General features: G+C 35.3%; 1 protein-coding gene across 2 annotated transcripts in view; it reads right to left on the reverse strand.

The window, feature by feature from the left end:
- Window positions 1-19,044, reverse strand: part of ULK4 (unc-51 like kinase 4) — a 227,382-nt gene that overhangs the window by 128,700 nt on the left and 79,638 nt on the right. For both annotated transcript variants that reach the window (XM_051612810.1, XM_051612808.1), the window contains exons 27-29: window positions 9,949-10,000; window positions 9,705-9,849; window positions 4,986-5,078 (exon numbers count right to left, since the gene is read on the reverse strand). In XM_051612810.1, coding sequence (XP_051468770.1) covers window positions 4,986-5,078; window positions 9,705-9,849; window positions 9,949-10,000 — 290 coding nt within the window. The remainder of the gene's footprint in view (window positions 1-4,985; window positions 5,079-9,704; window positions 9,850-9,948; window positions 10,001-19,044) is intronic.

The following is a 19,044-nucleotide window of genomic DNA, read 5'->3' on the forward strand; positions in this document are numbered from 1 at the left end:
GAGAAAAATCTGATGGGGCAGCGTGAAAATTTAGTTATTACAGGCATCCAAAGCCAAAAAAAGAGTAGAAGTTATTCTGAAGAACAGAATTGGTGGGTATGCACAGAGCAAAAACCAAGACATTCACTTTAAAGAGAAGAAATGTCAAATCCATGACAGATCTTTGAAGAAGCCAGTCAGCACTTGGACACAGGACAGCTGCGCGGTATAGCATTCTTGAGCTTTCAAAATGTATTTTATAAGGCTACTAAAGGCTCTTAAAACATAGTCAAGACTGTCCAGATTGCAAAAGGTACAGCTAAAGGAGATAACATGCCAGAAATTTATAAAGCAGTGTGTTTCTTTTTCATTGTAAGAATTTGATGGCATCAAATTAAGTGGCAAGTGCCAGAGGAAAAAAGAAATCCAAAGAAAACTCCTAAACATGATAAACATTCCATAGTGCAATCACCTGCATATAGAGAACTATAAATGCCAAAAGTTATTTGAAAAAAATATTTTTGAACCCACATAAAATGAAATTAAAATTACTCATCAATAGCAGAGAGCACCAAGTCTTCCTATTTGATTTCTGAAAAAAACAATTGACAGCGGGCTGAGAAAGCTTGCAGAAAGTAATGCCACTCACTTCTCTTCTTCCTACAGACTTTTATAGGCACCTACAGTTGAGCACAAGACAGTGGTTTGGATGATGGTTTAGATTTACTTCATGGTGAACAGGGGATTTGTGGCAGAACTGAATTCACTCAAGTCTGTAACTCCTACTGCTGACTCTTCCTCATTATCTGCTTGTTTTTTATTTGCTGTTTATATTCACAATGGCAAAAATTCACCATTGCAAGCAAAATAACCAAGAATGAATGGTATTTTCTAGTTCAGTTTAATGCTTTCATTAAGAGAGTAAATACACAAACCTTAAAATATGACATTTTTCAATACTTGACTTAACAGTAACATCAAACAATAGCCTCACATTTTTAAAACAGACATTCAGCAACTGATCAGCAGCACAAAAGAGGAAACAAAGTAACAGGTATAAGGTTAATAGCTAATTTCTTTACTAAAGGGGAACTTTTATAAAATGCAGCACTGAGTTGTGTTTTACATTAAAAACGGTGATTAGAATTACAGTCAGTACGTGAATAGACTATGAGAACTCACTTCCAATACTGAACTTTAACCACTGCCTTTGATCCGAATTACAATGATGTGTGACTTGACAACTGTTATTAGCTGGCACACAACATTTCAAGAGTCTGTTTCTGAGTAAGTCTTCCTGCCTAATGTTATTCAATAGACCAGCATACATGCAAATATTTTACCAAACAAGAGGGTTAGCAAGATCCTTTGAATTCCTTGCTGGTTTATATCAGCATTACTTCTCTAACAAGAAAACGAGGGGTTTCACAACACAATTTTCACAGATGTGAAATTGTTATTATAAGAATCAGGTTCAAACTCTACATAAATATTCCCCAGAGTTCTAAATAACCTGTATCATCCTTCAACAATCTTACTCAACCTATCTGCATGTTGTACGCCTCTAACATAATTCAGTACAGTTGGACTAGACTCTACAGGCTTATGTGTTTTCAGAACTACTCCATATCATATTCATTACAGAAAACATGAAAACACATAAAACCAGATAAGTAATTCAGAAGCAAATGGATCTTCTTTTTAAAGTGAGCACTTCAACTTTCAACTAGAAAGTTAAAATTACTAATGAGAAGAACAAAGTATTTTTAAAGCAATTCATGTAAGCCCACATTAATCAATTCACCAGGAAAGGAAAGCACTGACATGCTAGCCCCCTGATAAAATGGCAAAGAAACTACAGCAGGTTCAAAGATAATCTGTGCACAATGCTAAGAAGTGGTTGTGAACCGAATCACGATTGTACCAACACAAACTCATTAAAAGTAACATGCTGAACATAAAGGAGTCAAGGATGTTTTTGGGTTTTTTTTACTATTTGTTTTTTTCAGTCAAGGGTGTGGATATTACATAGATCATTTCAGAATATACTGAAATGTAAACAAATGCTAATACAGAACATAATGATGTATGAGAAGATGATCAATCCATTACTAACACCATCTCTAAAATGTGCCTTAATGGTCTTTAATAAATAACGAGTGGCTACAAACAGTGTGAATGAAGTTTGAAAACTGGACAATTCTTGGATGATTCCAAAGACATTGTGACTAAGAGTTACTCTAATTAGTCAAGACAATCTGCTGTGATGTACAAGGTCTATCCATCTATCATCTTCACAGGAACTACATCTGTGGCATTTAGAAACAGCAGATATTTTTGTTGCTCTTCAGCACCTTCCTATTTTGTTTGCTGCCACCTTTTCCCCTTTCCTAGAGCACTGCCTAATGTCTGCCTGGGAAATTCACAGTAAAGACAGGAGGTGGAGGAGGTTCCTTAATTTGATTCCCTGTCCTTCTATCCACCATAAATCTAAGGGTCACATCATCAGTTTTTAGACTACGTTTTCTCCCTCAGGAAATGACCTTAATAACAGAAAACTGCAATGTGTCCCACTGTCATGATTATTATCTGATGTAATATCTGACACTTCCCTTACCTCCACTCTGTTTCCTTTACTGTTTTCCTTCCTTGCAACCTAAAATGCCTATTTTAGCAACCCATAAAAATCAGACTCCATAGTTTTGAATGTTTATCTTTCAGATACATTAATGTCATTAAATACTACAAGTTTCTGACTAAAGGTAAGTCAAGTAGCTATATTTCATAACCCTAGCTATAAGACCATGAGCTAAGTTAAGAACCATGATCCAGTATATTTTTCATAGAGAGACAGTACAGAATGGCTTACAACAGTCAAAACATATAAGAAAAGCTAATTGATACACCATAGGAATAGAAACTATGAAATTCATATCAACTCCCCCTTACCACTAGAAAAATCTAGCAATTTGATCATTACAGACCACAACACGATAAGAGTACAAGACTCAAAGCTGGAACAAAAAGACCCCAACCTTTAATGAATAATTATGTCTGACTTTCTATCTATACATAGAACCTATACATTAAGTTGATAAACACATGAAGGACAAGGTATCTTATGATACTGTTTTTTCTGAATACAGAACTTGCATAATTAAATCAGCTCTTGCCCTGCTGCAGGCATTTGCTAAAATATAGTAGAGTTTTTCCACAAATAACAAATTCAATCCCAAAGGATTTTTGTTCAGTGTTACTTATTTATCTCTCATCACAGTAATGACAAGTAATTTCCGTGTGCGTAATGAAAGGGACAAAGGAGAGCATACAGCTTGAGTAACTCTGAGCTCCATGTGTACAGATTGATTAGACATCAAACCAAAACAGAATAAGTTGTGATCTAGTGTTCAGCATAGCATGCATCTGGCTCCCAATTTGTTCACCAGCAGTTTGTGCAAATATGAATATATTATTCACCTCTGTCATGCTTTGATGCTTCCAGCTAAAGTTATTAGTAAGTCACGGGATCAGGAAGATGGCAGACCAAGAGAACTGCCTAAATTCCACTCCTCTAGAAAGCTAGCCAAATAAATTATTTAGTGAAAGTAAAAGAAACATGCCAGTAAGACATGCAAGAAACAGAACAAGAGGTCTGTTAGTATCTGGAATATAGTAGCCCATCCTAATATAACAGTATCTGATACACTGATATTTAAAATTATTAATAGTTCATTGGATATCCACAGCTGCTCTTTAATAATATTAAGAAAATGAATTGCTGTCTGCTGTAAGAAGGCAATCTACCTACATTAAGCATAAGGGCAAATACACACAATTACTCAAAGATAATTAATTATGCAGAGGAAAAGTGCTGCTGTACTATTCAGCATTCTAGTTACAGAAATATTTTTGTAACTCTTAAAGTATTAGAATGTTTGTAGGTTAATAGTACAATTAGAAAGCTGTACTATTTATTTGTATAATACATAAAATCCTGCAGTAGCATAAACAACTTCTATAAAACAAAACCACAACTAAGTACATTCAGTGTATTCAAACTATTTAAAATCTCAAGCTACTCTATTTCCTAGTCAATTTTTAGTCTACTTAGTATTTTAAAGCAGTGTTCACAGTAGCATGATAAAAGATTAAAAGAGGATTATTTCATCTTTAGTAATAAAAACAGTGGGAAAACAAAATTAACTTCCATTCTTATGCTTTTTTAATCTTGTGCTCATTTCAATCACCCAAAGCAAGACAGTACTGTGCATAGTGACTTCTTAGCCCTGACATTATCAGACACCATGAACAGACAATGGTGGGTACAAGAACAACTTGATTTTCTGGGCAGGTCTGGGAAGAGGAATGTCTGCATGTGTGGACAAAATCGTTCTTTATTACTATGAACAAAGTCAGCATAAGTTCTATGCCACTTTTGTGTGTGTGTGTCTGTGTCCATGACAGCTTAAATTTCAAAAAAAGAAGAAAGAGACATTAAGATACTTTAAGACATTAAGTTCACTCATTCTGCGTTAACCTATGCCAAACATTAAAATCCATACTAAGGACCTTAAAAGGGCAGTTATATTTGCAGAAAACCTGAAGAGCTTTAAAGTTAATTGACTGGTCTCTAAGCCTTTCACAAACATATTACCTTTGTCCTAGTACAAACATGCTTAGCTGGACAACATTTTTGAAAATGTTTTGGTATTATTTTTTTTTTCTACTTTTTAAATGATAATTTAGATGTTAACATTCTTATGACTTTGTGTCTAGTGCTTCACTGGCTAAATCCACATTAAAATAACCAGGATTGTATAAAATTGGCACAAAAGAGACAAGGTTGTGTCAAAAGATATGATAGTCTCCAAGGATTTTCAAAATCTCCTAAGTGCTAATCAAAGTATTATGATAGTGAGATCAAAGTTATCGTTAATTCCTAAGGAAACAAAAAATAATTTAAACAAAAAGAACCCAGAACAACAGGGAATGTGTAGTTGTATCACCTCACAAAAGCAGGGCTGTGTTCAGTCAGGGCCACCAAGAGTTTCAGTGCATACATTGGTACTGGGTCTGGAGCCATTAGAATCTGCTCATACCTGAAAAGGAAGTGGGACACAGGGTAGCAACAGGGACAAAAAAATCAAGAGATGTGCATTAAAAAGTTAATATAAAAAATACATAATTTCCCATATCCAAAGATTATCATAACCACAATAGAAATACAATAGTACTTGGAACTGTACAAAGCAATAAACAAAATTTACCTAGAAACAGTATTTTAAAACTAGCATCAGATTAACTTTAAAAGGAGCATTAATAAAACAAATTATTTCTAGAGAGAGATACCCAGCTATACAATATGTAATAACGTATATATTTATAAAATACACAGTACATTAAAACATTTATTAAAAGTTATTTTTCTGTATTATTTATCAATCTATAATATATATGTATATAAATTTTAAATATCTAACTTTCAAGAGCTAAGTAGAAATGGAGCCTCACAATTTTAGGCAGAAGATTTATTGGGTGTTCAGCCTATGCTATGCCTCTGGTGTGTCTGCAAGATTTCTGTACATGGCTCCACATGGCAAAACCAACTGCCTCAACTTCCTAGTATGGAGTTGAAATCATTAGCAGTAAATGTGAAAAGAATCAACAAGCTAATAGTTAAAAAATAATCTTGTCTATCCTGAATTGAGAAAGATAGCATAAAGGGAAAGCAGGTGCAACACTGGGTGTAGCTGCTGTAGTTCTATGGGGCAGTTTTCCAATTCTTGTCAATCTCAGACTAACCTTAACAGTGGATGACCTTAAACTTGGTTTCTGCTAGCATAGTCCCCACCTGACAGCTGGGGGGATCCTGTTTATTTTAATATATACTGACTGACACTGGAAAATAACAGCATTTCCATCATTCAGGAGGTCCCAGCCAAATGCCAGAAAGGAAACTGTCCAACAGCACCTAACCAGACTGTCAGGACTCTCAGGCCTAATGTTTGCTACAAAGGAAAGAATCCTGCACTGCCTGGTTTATCAATTGTTACACCTATGTCCCTGGCCTAAACTTAAGAGGAGTCTACTTTGGGTCATTTCAGTGCATCCAGGCAGAATGATTTTCAGGATCAAACCCTCACTCTGGATTTGTATCTCAATATTTGCAAGTCTGACTTTCCAATAAAATTGTCTCAGCATGTTACCCCTGCCCAACATTAGTGTTGCTTGTTGAGAGACCAAAGTGTCAGATGTTGCTGCTTGTGTCCCTTTTCCTACCCCTGTTGCCTGGTGGCACTGCTCAGGTCCCTTCAGTCATCTTTGCTTCTGCACCTGTGAAACAGGTGTAGTTGAGCCTGTTTTGTTTCCCCTCCTTGCCTCTTCCTTGCCCTTCTTTGACTTTTTTTGACCTTCCTTGCCCCTCCTTTCCCTTTCTTGCCCTTCTTTTCCCTTCTTTGCCTTTCCTTGCTCCCCCTTGCCCTTAGACATTAGGAAGAAATTCTTCATTATGAGCGTGGTGGCACACTGGATCATGTTGTCCAGGGAAGTTGTGGAGGTCCCAATCCTGGAAGTGTTCAAGGCCAGGTTGGATGGGGCTCTGAGCAATCTGGTCTAGTGGTGGGTGTCCCTGCCAATGCAGGGAGGTTGGAACTAGATGATCTTTAAGGTCCCTTCCAATCCAAACAATTCTATGATTCTATGAAAAATACTTTAAAATAATGTCAACTGAGAGCTATGGCAGTGAAGGTACAACTACAAGAAATACATCTATAAAACATTTCCAAATATCACCACATGGAAATCTTGGCAAGGGAAAACAGGCCTGCTGAAAACCAAAATGGACCTTGTTGTTGCTGCTAACATTCCAGTAAAGCCCACCCAACAAACAAGGCTATTTTTATTTTGTCTAACTCAAAACCTATCTGGAGGGCAATAGGATACAATGATGGAAGAGAGAAAGATGTAAGCATAAAAAAACACAGACTCAGCCATGTCAAAACACTGTCTTTCGTTACAAATAGTGCTACTTTAAACATGTGGAAGTAATAGAATCGGAAGCATAAATCTCTTCATTTGTAAAAGAAGAACCATGACGAATTAAACATCTACAAATGAAAGGATGATTTGTAGGAAAATGTGGTAGGTTATCACGTTTTGTTCAACCAAATGCTTCCACTGCATTTCTTTCTTTTTGGGTTCTGATGGGAGAGGGGGTGGAATCAAGCAAATTCACTAAGAATTTTACTTCAGATCTTGAAATCCCTACTGCTGCCTGAACTGAGGAACATGGATCACCTCCCACTGTCTGGGTGTTGGTGTGTATCATGTGTGCTAAGCTCTTCACTGGACTGAAGATCCTGTGTCCCCAGGCACCACACCTCATCACTCTGATTTACACAAGAAGGAAATCTAGGAGGTGTGGTGCTTTCTGGCCAAGCGTCTGATCTGGACAACTCTAAGACTAGGATGATGAAGTACACCAGCTGTGCATTCTTGATGTAGCTTGTGGGACCTACTGCACATGGGCTAACATTCCCAAACAAGCACACAGCCTATGGGCAGTGTGTCACAGCTACTACATTTTAGCTTGAATGTGCTGCTGTCAAGTTGCAAACCACACTGGACATGCTAAACAATTAACCAATTAGAAGTCAGTGTCAGCCTTCAGTGATTAAAATCTCCCCTTTATAAAGAGGATATACCAGTTCCTGAAAGAAAACTGTTTCTCATTGGTAATTAAAAAGTCCCTTTCTTCATAAAAGAAGAAAATATTATAATGCATTAGTGGACACTGATCCTGGATTTAGGTCTTCAAAATGGTAATTCCTAACAGTAATAATGAATTAATCAGCCATGCTAGCTTAAAAATCTAACACTTGGCAATATACTTGTTTTATTATAAACACACTAATATCTTCCCTAAACAAGGTCCACTTTAAACAATTTTAAGCCTTCTGTGTATTACTTTTGATTCAGACTACTACCTTTTATAAGGGTTCTGTAAATACAAGGTACTATACTGCAAGGAGTTATTTTTTGTTGTTTCTTGGCTCAAACCACAGGTTCAAGTAATGTATTAAATATACAGACATCAGTTAACTTTTCCTGATCACTGGAAGATTTACATTCTGCTTTACTGTGCTCCTAAGCTAGAGCAAAAATTGTTTGCACCAAGTTCTAATCTATTCCTAACAAAATAAACTTCAATAATTATTTGCTTCAGATAACTTCAAAGTCCTTTTCAAATATAAGTATCATCACCTCTACTACTGGGATAAAGGAACTGATTTAGAAAATACTTAGAGCCTGGAACCAAGATTATGAGCTACTGCAAGACCCTTTTTTATACATCTACAATGCAACGCATCAAAGAAAGCATATCAGAAGTCCCCAAGGTAGGACCATATTTAGTCTCAAACCAAAAAACCTCTACCACTCAATGAGCTAATTAGCTTGGAGACAGGTTTATACTGCCTGTTTACATTCTAGTTTGGAATAAGCATGACACTCCTCCCCACCAGTTCAATGAGAAACACTTTATGACATAAGCATGTCTACACAGAGCAAGAATAAACTTGGTCGTGCTTGAAACCAGGTCTCTTGTACTATTTGAAGAAAAGCATCTGATGGCTTTTCATAATGCATAAAGTCTTTTTAAAAAATATTTTTTCAATTTCCTTAATAATTCATAATAAAATTTCTGTATTTCCCAGTGAAAAAAAATAGTGTGAAATGGGAAAATAAGCTTCTCTAGAGAGCTCTAAGATTTCTTTCCCGTTCTCTCTTGCACAGACTTTGGTCCTCAAATTGTAAGAATGTTAGTGAGTCAGAGGCAGTCTCATTTGGAAGAAGGCATTGTGTTTCTGATCATAAACCAGCATCTACTCCTCCACCCTTCTGCCACTTACTTAATGTTGGGGTGGGGAATTATTTCCTCACTTAGGGCAGCTAAGAATTTACAATTAGTAACTTTTGAGGACCACACATTAAAATACACTGTAACATTATTAGAATAATATGAAAGATAAATTATGACTTATCTTTCCTGTACTCATTCTGTGTGCATGCTTTCCCTCCTTCTGCTCATAGATGTTAACAGCCCACAGTATGCATGTGCATAACACAGAGAGCTGACTTTACGCTCACCTGCAAGTCATTTTGAAAAGACAGGCCTCATTTGATCACAAACCATATAAATGAAGTTCCAGACCACATCTAGCCCACAGGCTGTAGTTTCATCTACTTTGCCGTAGCTTTTTTGCGCTGTTTAAGGCAAGGAAAGGACAGCAATTTTGAGGCAATAACCCTTGGGTGGATCATGGAGGACTAATCCATATGTTTTCAGAACATCTTATATGAGGGCACAATATCCAAAATAGACAAAAAGAAGCTGCTGTGAGAATGTTTTGGGTTCACTAGCGGAACAAAGAGGAGTATTTAAATTGCAGCCTGAAAGCTCAGGGAAAATTACCTTACTCCACGAGCAGCCAGAGGTACAGTATCGGAAATATGTGTCGCACATAAGTTGTGTTTGTGTTGTATACGACGAAGTACTAAATAAACCTCAGGGAAAGACGTTGGGCAGAGAATTCTGGCAACAGTTAGTTGCTATTCCTCTTTTCATTTTGCCATTTAAACTTAAAAAGGGTAGTTAAAACAAATGCTCTGTCAAAATGGATTGAGTATCAAGTTATGCCCTGTTACAGGAGCAATAATATACTTACTGAGGCAGCAATGAATCTCTAACGAGAGACAGAAGCTTGCTGTTTGAGTCGAGGCTCTCCCCTTTCTCTTCAGCCATGACCTCGTGGCTTAAAAGCAGTGATGTGGTTTCCAAGAGCAACCGCAAGCAGAGGAGTCTCCATTCCACTTGAAAATAAAGGTGCCAAGAATGTGACTACGCTGAAGTCTAATTAAAACAAAATGTGGAATTCATGGAAACTGCAGTTGATGTGGCTGTATACTTACCATTCTGACTGTAGACCAAAGAAATTAGTGGTGGGAGGATACAATCTTTAACCTAAAACAGAGAATTAGAAAGATCTGGCTTAGATTATTCACAGGGGAAAAAAAAATGAACAGAGATACACTATCATCTATGTATATTCCACTGCTAGAGTCCTTAATCAAAGAGATGAATAATCATGGAAATTCATCCATAATCACATTTACAAAGCCAACAAGTTCACTTTTCTCTGGTAAGCTGTCAAAGTTACAGACAGCAATGTACTTTTAATAATGAAAATAACAGCAACTTTGGTACAATTCATTAAGAATGAATTTTAATTTAAAATACAGAATTCAGTGCAGATGCAAGATATTAAGAAAAAACAGTATTAGAACATCTATTAATCCATAAATTAATTATCAAATAGAATTCATAAGAAACCTCCTTCTAAAACAAACCTCCTTAGAACTAAAATGCATAAGGAAAGATCTACTAACTCTCATGAATTATCTTCAGATTAGTAGGGTCTTGTAAAGTTTTTTCTTTTTCCATTCTGGTAATACAGTCTTCCATTAATATTCACTTTTATAGACTTAAGATTTCTAATATGAAAGAAGATAAACCAGTGAACTCTTTATTATCTATGACTGAATTGCTACAGATTAAGAATCTGCCACATGACTAGTCATCTTCGTTTCATCTGTAATTAACTTACGGCAAACCAGGCTATAACTTAGTTTTTTATATCTAAAATTACAAGAACAGTGTATTACTAGTATTATAAGTGAATGAATTGCTAAGTGTTAAGTCATTGGTAAAATATAATCGATTTAGACAGGGCATACTTTGTTTTTGGGGAGAGGATGGATGGACAGCCCTGCAATTTTTAAGCATGCATCACAGATAATACAACTTGTCCTTGGATTTATTTCTACAAATAACATTACCGCATAGGTTCTCCATACATCATGGTCACAATTTGGTGTAATATGGTTGCATTGTTATCCCCCATGAGTTTTCTTTTAGTGATTAATACTAGAAGATAGAATTTCTCTACAGTTTTGCAGCTTCTATTAAGAAACACCTATAGAACCTGAAAGTATATATGAAAAAGGGTCACTAAATGAAATAAGCCTCTAGTCAGCAATAACTACAGTTAGCAACTATTTCATTGTTAGTTGACGGTCTCTGTTAAACAAATCTCTGACATTAAGGAATTCATTTAGTCTAGCTATTTTTCACTTTTGAAAAAAAAAAAGTAAAAAAATACCAAAATATGCCTTTGTCACATACTTTTACAATAAAAGAAGCAAGGGAGGTATGGAAGACAACCTACTCTTGCAAGCACAAATAGCCTTTATGCTTATAACATAATGCTACATATCATAGATGTAGTGACTTTTTAAAAACTTCATAATTTTGAAATATTTCATGCTCTTTCAGTTAATAAGATAGATAATAAAAATACATTGAGCTCCAACAACTCTATTACTGCAGCTTTTTAAACTGTTCCACAAACAGTAATACATCAATATTAACATACCTGTGAGGAAGGATAAAAAAAAGTTTGTATTCACTGTCTTTCAGTCCAAAAAAACAGTTCAACCTATTGTAATACTTCTCAAATGAAGAGGTAAATTAAAGGTGTGAGACAGAAAAGAATCAAAAAAACACCTCTCCATTGTCTAAAGCAACACAGGGACTCCGAATATCATGAATCACTCGGTAGCAGCAGCAATATTGAATCAGACTGATACTAAGATGGCAGTATACAGCAGTATCATGAAATTCAGTTTCTAAACCATCAGATCTTTCACTTTCACTTAGTATTAACAGTAGTCTTTCCACTTTAGCAAATGTAGTTAAGCCAATTGTAAGACTTTCCTATGATTAATATATTTTAAACTGTCATTGTAAAGAAGACTCTTTAGGTCTTAAATAATTGTAGTAGTTTTTCTGAACTTTTTCTAACAAACTTTAATTTTGGCAAACAAACTGCTTAGAACAGAATTCTCCATAGCAGGTGTTTGTCTCATGTCAGTTGGTAGTAGGGAGATCAACTATATGAAGCACTAATCCTCTGGAAAGTTTTTTTATGATGAAAGACTGTATCAGTATGCCCATCCTGAAGAGAGAAGCAAGCATTAAATTGTATATAAATCTTAAATCAGATACTTCCTAACTCTGCCACCCTCATTTTCTCTCCATGCTATTTGTATGATTGTTTTATTCCTAATGTGTACATAAATTTGTAAACAAGATACGAACAATTACTGAGATGAATGACACAAGTTTCTATAAGTTGTATATACAGAAGCATGGCATTAGTGTTCTGGCATTTTCTAGATGGATTGAAAGAAACAGAAGAATACTCAAACACGGATCCATTTTTTCTTCTTTCAAATAACTGGTGATGTCTACATGGACTCAAATATCCAGATAGTTAGATATTGTTATTGTTTCAGTCTTTATCACTAAGATTGCTTACCCCAAACAGGTGGAAATACTCTTCTTTAAGCTAAACAGACTAAATAGTTTAAATACAATCATAGATATATCTGGGATTTTACCATCATCTAAGTAGCCTGATATCCTGTTCATAGCAAATCTCTAGCTACACAAAGCCACCATTGTATAATTCTATAATGGTGGAATTTAAAAGCTATGCTGCCACAACTGTGCTGTTATCCGTACCCAAAATACCAATTACGTACTAGAAACTTCCATACACATTACATCCATGTCTCCTAGCTATAATACATATGTAGGACCAAAAAAAAAAGTAGCTCAAACCTGATAGTCCTGTTTCTTTCAATTATAAGGAATACAACAGTAGGATAAACAGACCAAGAATAGAGCATGACTCTAGTTTCTAGCACACTCTTGAGTTTAAGAAACTTCTTAAGCTGATGTCATATCTGCATCTTTGCATTTAATAATGCTTACTAGCCTTTTCTTCCATACTTTTGTCCAATCATATCTTAAAAGTGCTTGTGCTTTTAGCACGTGCAATACTTACGGCACTGAATTCCACACTTATGCCTTATGAAAATTTTATTTTGAAGCTGCAAACTTGACACCCACTTATTCTTATTTTATGAAAAATAATTAGTTACAATATTATTTACATTATTTACAATCAATCTTTCCCATATAATTCATAATTGTATATTCTGAACTCTTTTGTTTCCAAGCTGAAGTTCTTATCCGCTCAGCTCCTTCTTGTGTCATTGAGCCACGCATTTTCTTGTTAATCTTCATTCCCTTTGAGAGTGAGGGACCTCAACTGCATTCAGTATTCAAGGCTTGAGGGCACCGTGAACTTGCCATGGCATAGTGATGTTTTCTGCTTTGTTGTCTGATCTTCTGCCAGTCATTTTTAATCATCTATTTGTCTTTCTGATTACTGCTGAGTATAAAGCTATCATTTTCCTAGAAAAGTGATGCTAAAAGATCTCCAGAACAGTTAGAACTAGTTTATAGCCTCACACTGCATGTGCATAGTTGGAATGATTTTCCCCGTGTGACTTGCTTGACATTTATCAGTATTGAATTGCATGTAATTTTGCTCTTCTTTCACTCAGTATCTTGAAACCTTCTGGAACTCTTCTGTCAGTTTTAATTTTCACTACTGTGAATAATTGTGTCATCACTCAGTTGTGTCACCTCCCTATTCATCCCCTTTTCTGGATGAGTTATAAATAGCACATGTTGCAACACAGGTCTTTGAAAGGCACCATTCTTAATATACCTATTTTTTAAAAAACTAATCTCTATTCTTTACTTAGTAACCTTTAAGTAGATAGAAGACGATTTGTCAGAGGGTAAGAGGGAAATGCCACTGACAGATTTGAAGAGCTTTTAGTGCATGATGTTGTCAAGAACATTTTGGAAATTCAAGTATACTACCCAAAACTAGAAGATCTGTCTCCATAACATTCAGCAATTTCTGCAAGGAAAACTCTGCTAGTGAATTATAAGTACCCAGCAAAAGTGAGTATTTTGTTACTTACAAAAATCAGGTCTTTCAGAAACAGAGCAAAATCTTAATATAAATTCTTATGCAAAGTCTGCATGATACTTTAACCTTCAAAAAAGAGATAGAAGCCACAGTTGCAGGGTAGTTAAGTGTTCACTAGTTACTAGGAGGTGCTTGAAAGAGGAAAAACTGTCGTTTTAGTCTTTCTCTTCTTGTCTACACTGTTGAGGAGTTGTTAGACAGAAGGCCCGCTCTCTAAAAATATATGCTTGCTATGTTAGAAACAAACACCATCTTAGCTTTACTTAAACTTACCAAGCAAAGTCCAAGCTTCACAAGTACCCATTAAAAGGCAGTTGTAACACTGCAACGGCTTGCAGTGGAAGGATCCAATACAAAATACCTATTTAGTGGGAGGTATCCCCTAAGAAGGACAACTTAACTTTGATTTAATTGTGCTAGTCAGCAAGGATAAGTTCACCTATTCAACATACACATGGAACCATCATCTATAAATGAGCTAGCATATAACCAAACTTACCCATTATTCCCCTCAACTTAGGCTGTGCTTTATACAGATAGCTTAACCTCTTCTCAAGGCCACAAAACTTACCTTAACATGACTAACATTACTGACCTAAAAAAATCTCTCCCTTGATTAAAAAGGTGAGATTCAGAGCTCTTCAAATCAGTGCTTAAGAGCAAAATCTTGACATTTGGTGTTACACTGGGAAGACAAAAAAAGTAAGCAGGCTTAAAGCCTGGTCTAGTAGCATTTGTGAACCATGCTGTTCTCAAGTGAAAATCAGATCCAGGCACTAAACTTACACAAGGAAACTACACTATCAATTCCATGCATTTATCATTTCTAAACTCGCAAATGACTAAACCTATTACTTCATTTCAGAGATTTTGCTAGAGGCATCTGGTTGTTTTCAGTGTACATATGTTTAACTTACAACTACTGACAAATACCTTCTCCTTATCCACTTTCAAAATAGAACACACAAAAGTGAAGACCATCAGCTCCCAAACCCTTTTTTCCAGTCACATGTATGATCCACAACATCACCTTGACATTTATTCCCATTAAAATTCCACATACAAAGTTATTGATGAAAGTGACCATGGAATTATGATCATGCTGCCTTCAAACTTCTTAAAGCATTCACTGCAGGCACAGCGTGCTCCCCAGTGTTTTAGTATCATCAGTAATCTCTCAGAACATACTAAAAATAATATTCTAATGCATGTTATAATGACTTGGGGAGAAGAATGACATTGTTGTAATTATTTATTTATTTATTTATTTTAAGTCTTCAGAACTTCAGAATCTACACTGAAGTGATTTTGGATTTTTTTTCTTACTTCTGGGAAAAGACAGCACTATTGACTGATTCAGTATGACAATTAGAATATGACTGGTTTCACAAAAAAGTCTCATGTCATGTGGATTAGCTTAATGGATAGAAAGCCACATGGGGTGTAGAATTTTAATCTACTTGAAAATGAAAGTTATAGAAGAAAAGCTGTCCAATATGTTCACATAGTCATATCCTACAGTGACAAAATTACCATGTCAGTAGTTAGATGAGAACAGCCTGTGGATGAAGAACACCACGGATGCTGAATCAAGAAAAGACTAAGACAAGCAGAAATAAGTACTTGCAGAAGTTGCTAACCCTTCTGTTGTCATCTTTGGTGAAAATAATAACTCTTACGTTGTCAATCAGTACATTTCTGTGTCACATACTGCTTTTCCCTTCACTTCCCATTAAGGAACTCATCATGTTCAGCATGCTTTGATTTTAGCCTGATTTTTTAAATGAAGTTTTAAAACCTTGAGGGGTAGAATCACTGCTGACAACTTTTGCCTCATTCAGAGAGGAACTCTCATGCTTCAGGTAAAAGATCATCTGTGCAGTATACAGATGATTTTTGGGAGCTAGTTAAGAGTATAGAAAAGACTCCCACAGGATCTGCCTGCCATCATGAACCTCATCACTGCTCAAAGTGCTCTGAATTAGCATACATCCTTTTTTTCAGGCAAGTAAATATACCTAAAGAAAAATGCAAATGATGCAGTCAGCACAGAATTTGTCCATTTAATTATACCTAAATCTTCACCAAACTTTGAAAATACATGTTTTTATAACACTATCCAAATTTAATAAATATTTTTCCATTTCAGGAAACAGGCAGTTGGACTTCTGTCACTTTAAGAAACCAGGATTTGTTTTCCACTCCAGTCTCTACACTCTTCTTGATGGCCTTCATCATCATATTTGCTTATCTGGAAATCTGCTGCTTTGGAAAAACTTGCTGAGTCACACTTCATGTGTTAGCCTTTGTATCATGTAAAAATACACACAACTGCCTGCAAAATGAAATTACTATTCACTACTGGCTTTCATTTGAGCACTTCCAATTAATTTCCCTTGACTTTATCACATTTAGCAATATGTAATACAGTCAGTCCCCACAGAAATTAATCTCCTCAGTGACTGACTTCAGGTTGATAGCAATCAGAAATTTTATTAAAAAATCAATTTATTCAATTTTATTTTTCTCAAGGTACAAATACAAAGACAAATCAAACACAAACTACAACCCAGAAAAAAAGCAAATCTCTCCTTCTCAAAATGGAAAAGAACCTGAAATGTTGCTCTTATATTCCTATTAACTTCCAGAATTTCCATTGTAGCTAGACTAAAACCAGAACTGAACTGAAAAACTTACTGGTTCTGCTTGCTTAACATAACCTCACTTTTTATTAAATTCATTAAACTTAATTAGAAACATATTTAATTTCTGATTAGAAACTTTAAAGCAATGACAGAGTGTAGTAGAAAAAAATGCATCCTTTGAAGAAGGGTTTTAGCCTTTCTCCAGCTCCCTCCATAAAGTGCTGTTCGTAACCAACTTTGTCTATATGAGCAACCCAGTCTTCAGAGATCAGCCTAGGATACACATTTCTTTCCAGTGACAGAGATTCCTATTAACAACCGTTATACTTAAATATTGATCTGGAAGCTCAACCATGTCTTGCTTCAACTTTTTAAAAAAGCACGAAGTTCCACTGGGTGCTGGCATTTATATTCATAGATTCTAGTCATGCTCAGCCAGCAGCAATTAGAAGATATCCCTCGAGTAACAGCATTTCTAAAAATATTCTGTATGCATCACAGAAGATGAAGTACCACTTCCCACTAAAGTAATGTATGCTGTACATTCAAGTATAATTAGCACACTAGACTTCGTAAATAGTATTAAACTAATTACTGTTTGCACCACTACTGGCAGATGTGGTTAGAGATTATTAATTACAGTGGACAATTTCTAGAATTTAACATACCAAATACAAGGCAATTTCTCCACTTTATTTTGTGTCTGAATACCTATTTGTTGAGTGTCAGGAGTGCTTTTCTACATTAGGAAGAGCTGTTACTTATGAAAATGAGCAAGTAATATATTTTATTTTCTAAAAAAAATATGTTGATTGACAAGGATATAATTATTTTTATTTCATAAATTTAAATATACACCTGTTCTAAATCACAGGAACTATTCTATGGAATGCTGTGTCTCATCAACTTACAAGCACTGGGCTGGCAGTAAGTTTTTTCTCTAGCTACATAAGGTTAACAAACCTGTTCACATAGATTTTGAGTAAAGACCTAAAACTTCCAGCATACGTGATGAAGTAAACTGTTACCTGAAAATTTACATACTCAAACAAAATTCACCTAGTGGTAGCCAGGTCTTATTTAAAAGAGAGTGGGATAGTCATGCTCTGGCTTCAATATAATGTTCTGGGATGGGGAGGGGGAGAAGGGCTGTAAAAGGAAGCTATCACCTTGGTGCTATTTTTTCAGGGAGAAAATCAGAGGCTACTGAAGTTCAAACCACTGGTGGAATTTTCTTTAATGTGCTGATGCAAGGTATTGCAATTTTAGTAACTGTTGATGGCCCTCCATTAGAAAATGCTATATATTTCTCTCAATATAAGACATACTGATAACCCACAGAAGTCAAATTACTATTTTGTTAAAATGTAGATGGTTCTAAAATAATTCAGTCATAATGCAGTGACTTGCTGGCTGACAGACATTTAAGGAGATACCAATAGGTGTTCACACCTCACTGACATTTACATTTCTTTTCTAGAACATCCTTTGTTATATTGAAGTAAATTGAACTATTATTTCCTTCTGACCATTAATTGGTTAGATCTTTGTGCATAAGGACCATTTTCTTGCTCTTCCATGAGCATTAATGAAAATAAACAATAAACTTATTTAAATATCTTTATATATTTTTTGTTAATTTTAGTATTTTTGCTTATTAAAGCTTTATAATCTAAATACTCACTTAACACACAAAAACATTTAAATTTCAATCATTCTTTATATAATACAATCCCTAAGATCACTCATCCTTATGAATTTATTAAGTTGCTAATGCCTTTCTTGACTAACGTAGCCTTAACCTAAAGCCCATACAAACACACACATTTTGGTTTGAATTAAATGGTCACCCAGTAAGTATGGTAGGTTACACTTCTCTTAGGAATTCAGGCAGAGATATGCACTGGTACATTAAAATTATTTGTCAATCACTGATTCAAGCATTCCAACCTACTGATTTGCTGACAACTGTTTCATAATGAAACTGCTCTGGCTTCAGCTTCAAGTAAATAATTTAATGAAAAACTTTGAAGTGAGCAAATCTCTAGTGATGTAAGAAGCTCTCAGTGTGTGGGTTTGGTAATTGTAATGCAACTGTTAGTAAGCAATCTGTTATACTTAAAAAAAAAAAAAAAGCCACTATAACTGCTATAAACTGTTACTCTAATGATAATTTCATTAGGAAAAATATTGATGGAAAGGGATCTGAAACCCTCAGAGGTGGTCCTTCCAAGATATGTTAAAGGCATAATGACAGATTAAGTGATGAAATTTTCACTAACATATAGCAACATAGCCACTTTGAGGCTCAAGGAAGACTTATAGAATTAAGTGTTACACTTACACAAAAAATATTTTAAGAAGAGCTATTTCTAAACTTTAAGGCCTTCTCATTCTCTCTCTAACTTATCAACTAAATGTAGTAAATGGAGTTTGACTGCCATGCTGCT

Source organism: Apus apus, chromosome 2 (assembly GCF_020740795.1).
Source record: "Apus apus isolate bApuApu2 chromosome 2, bApuApu2.pri.cur, whole genome shotgun sequence".
NCBI classification, from domain to species: domain Eukaryota; kingdom Metazoa; phylum Chordata; class Aves; order Apodiformes; family Apodidae; genus Apus; species Apus apus.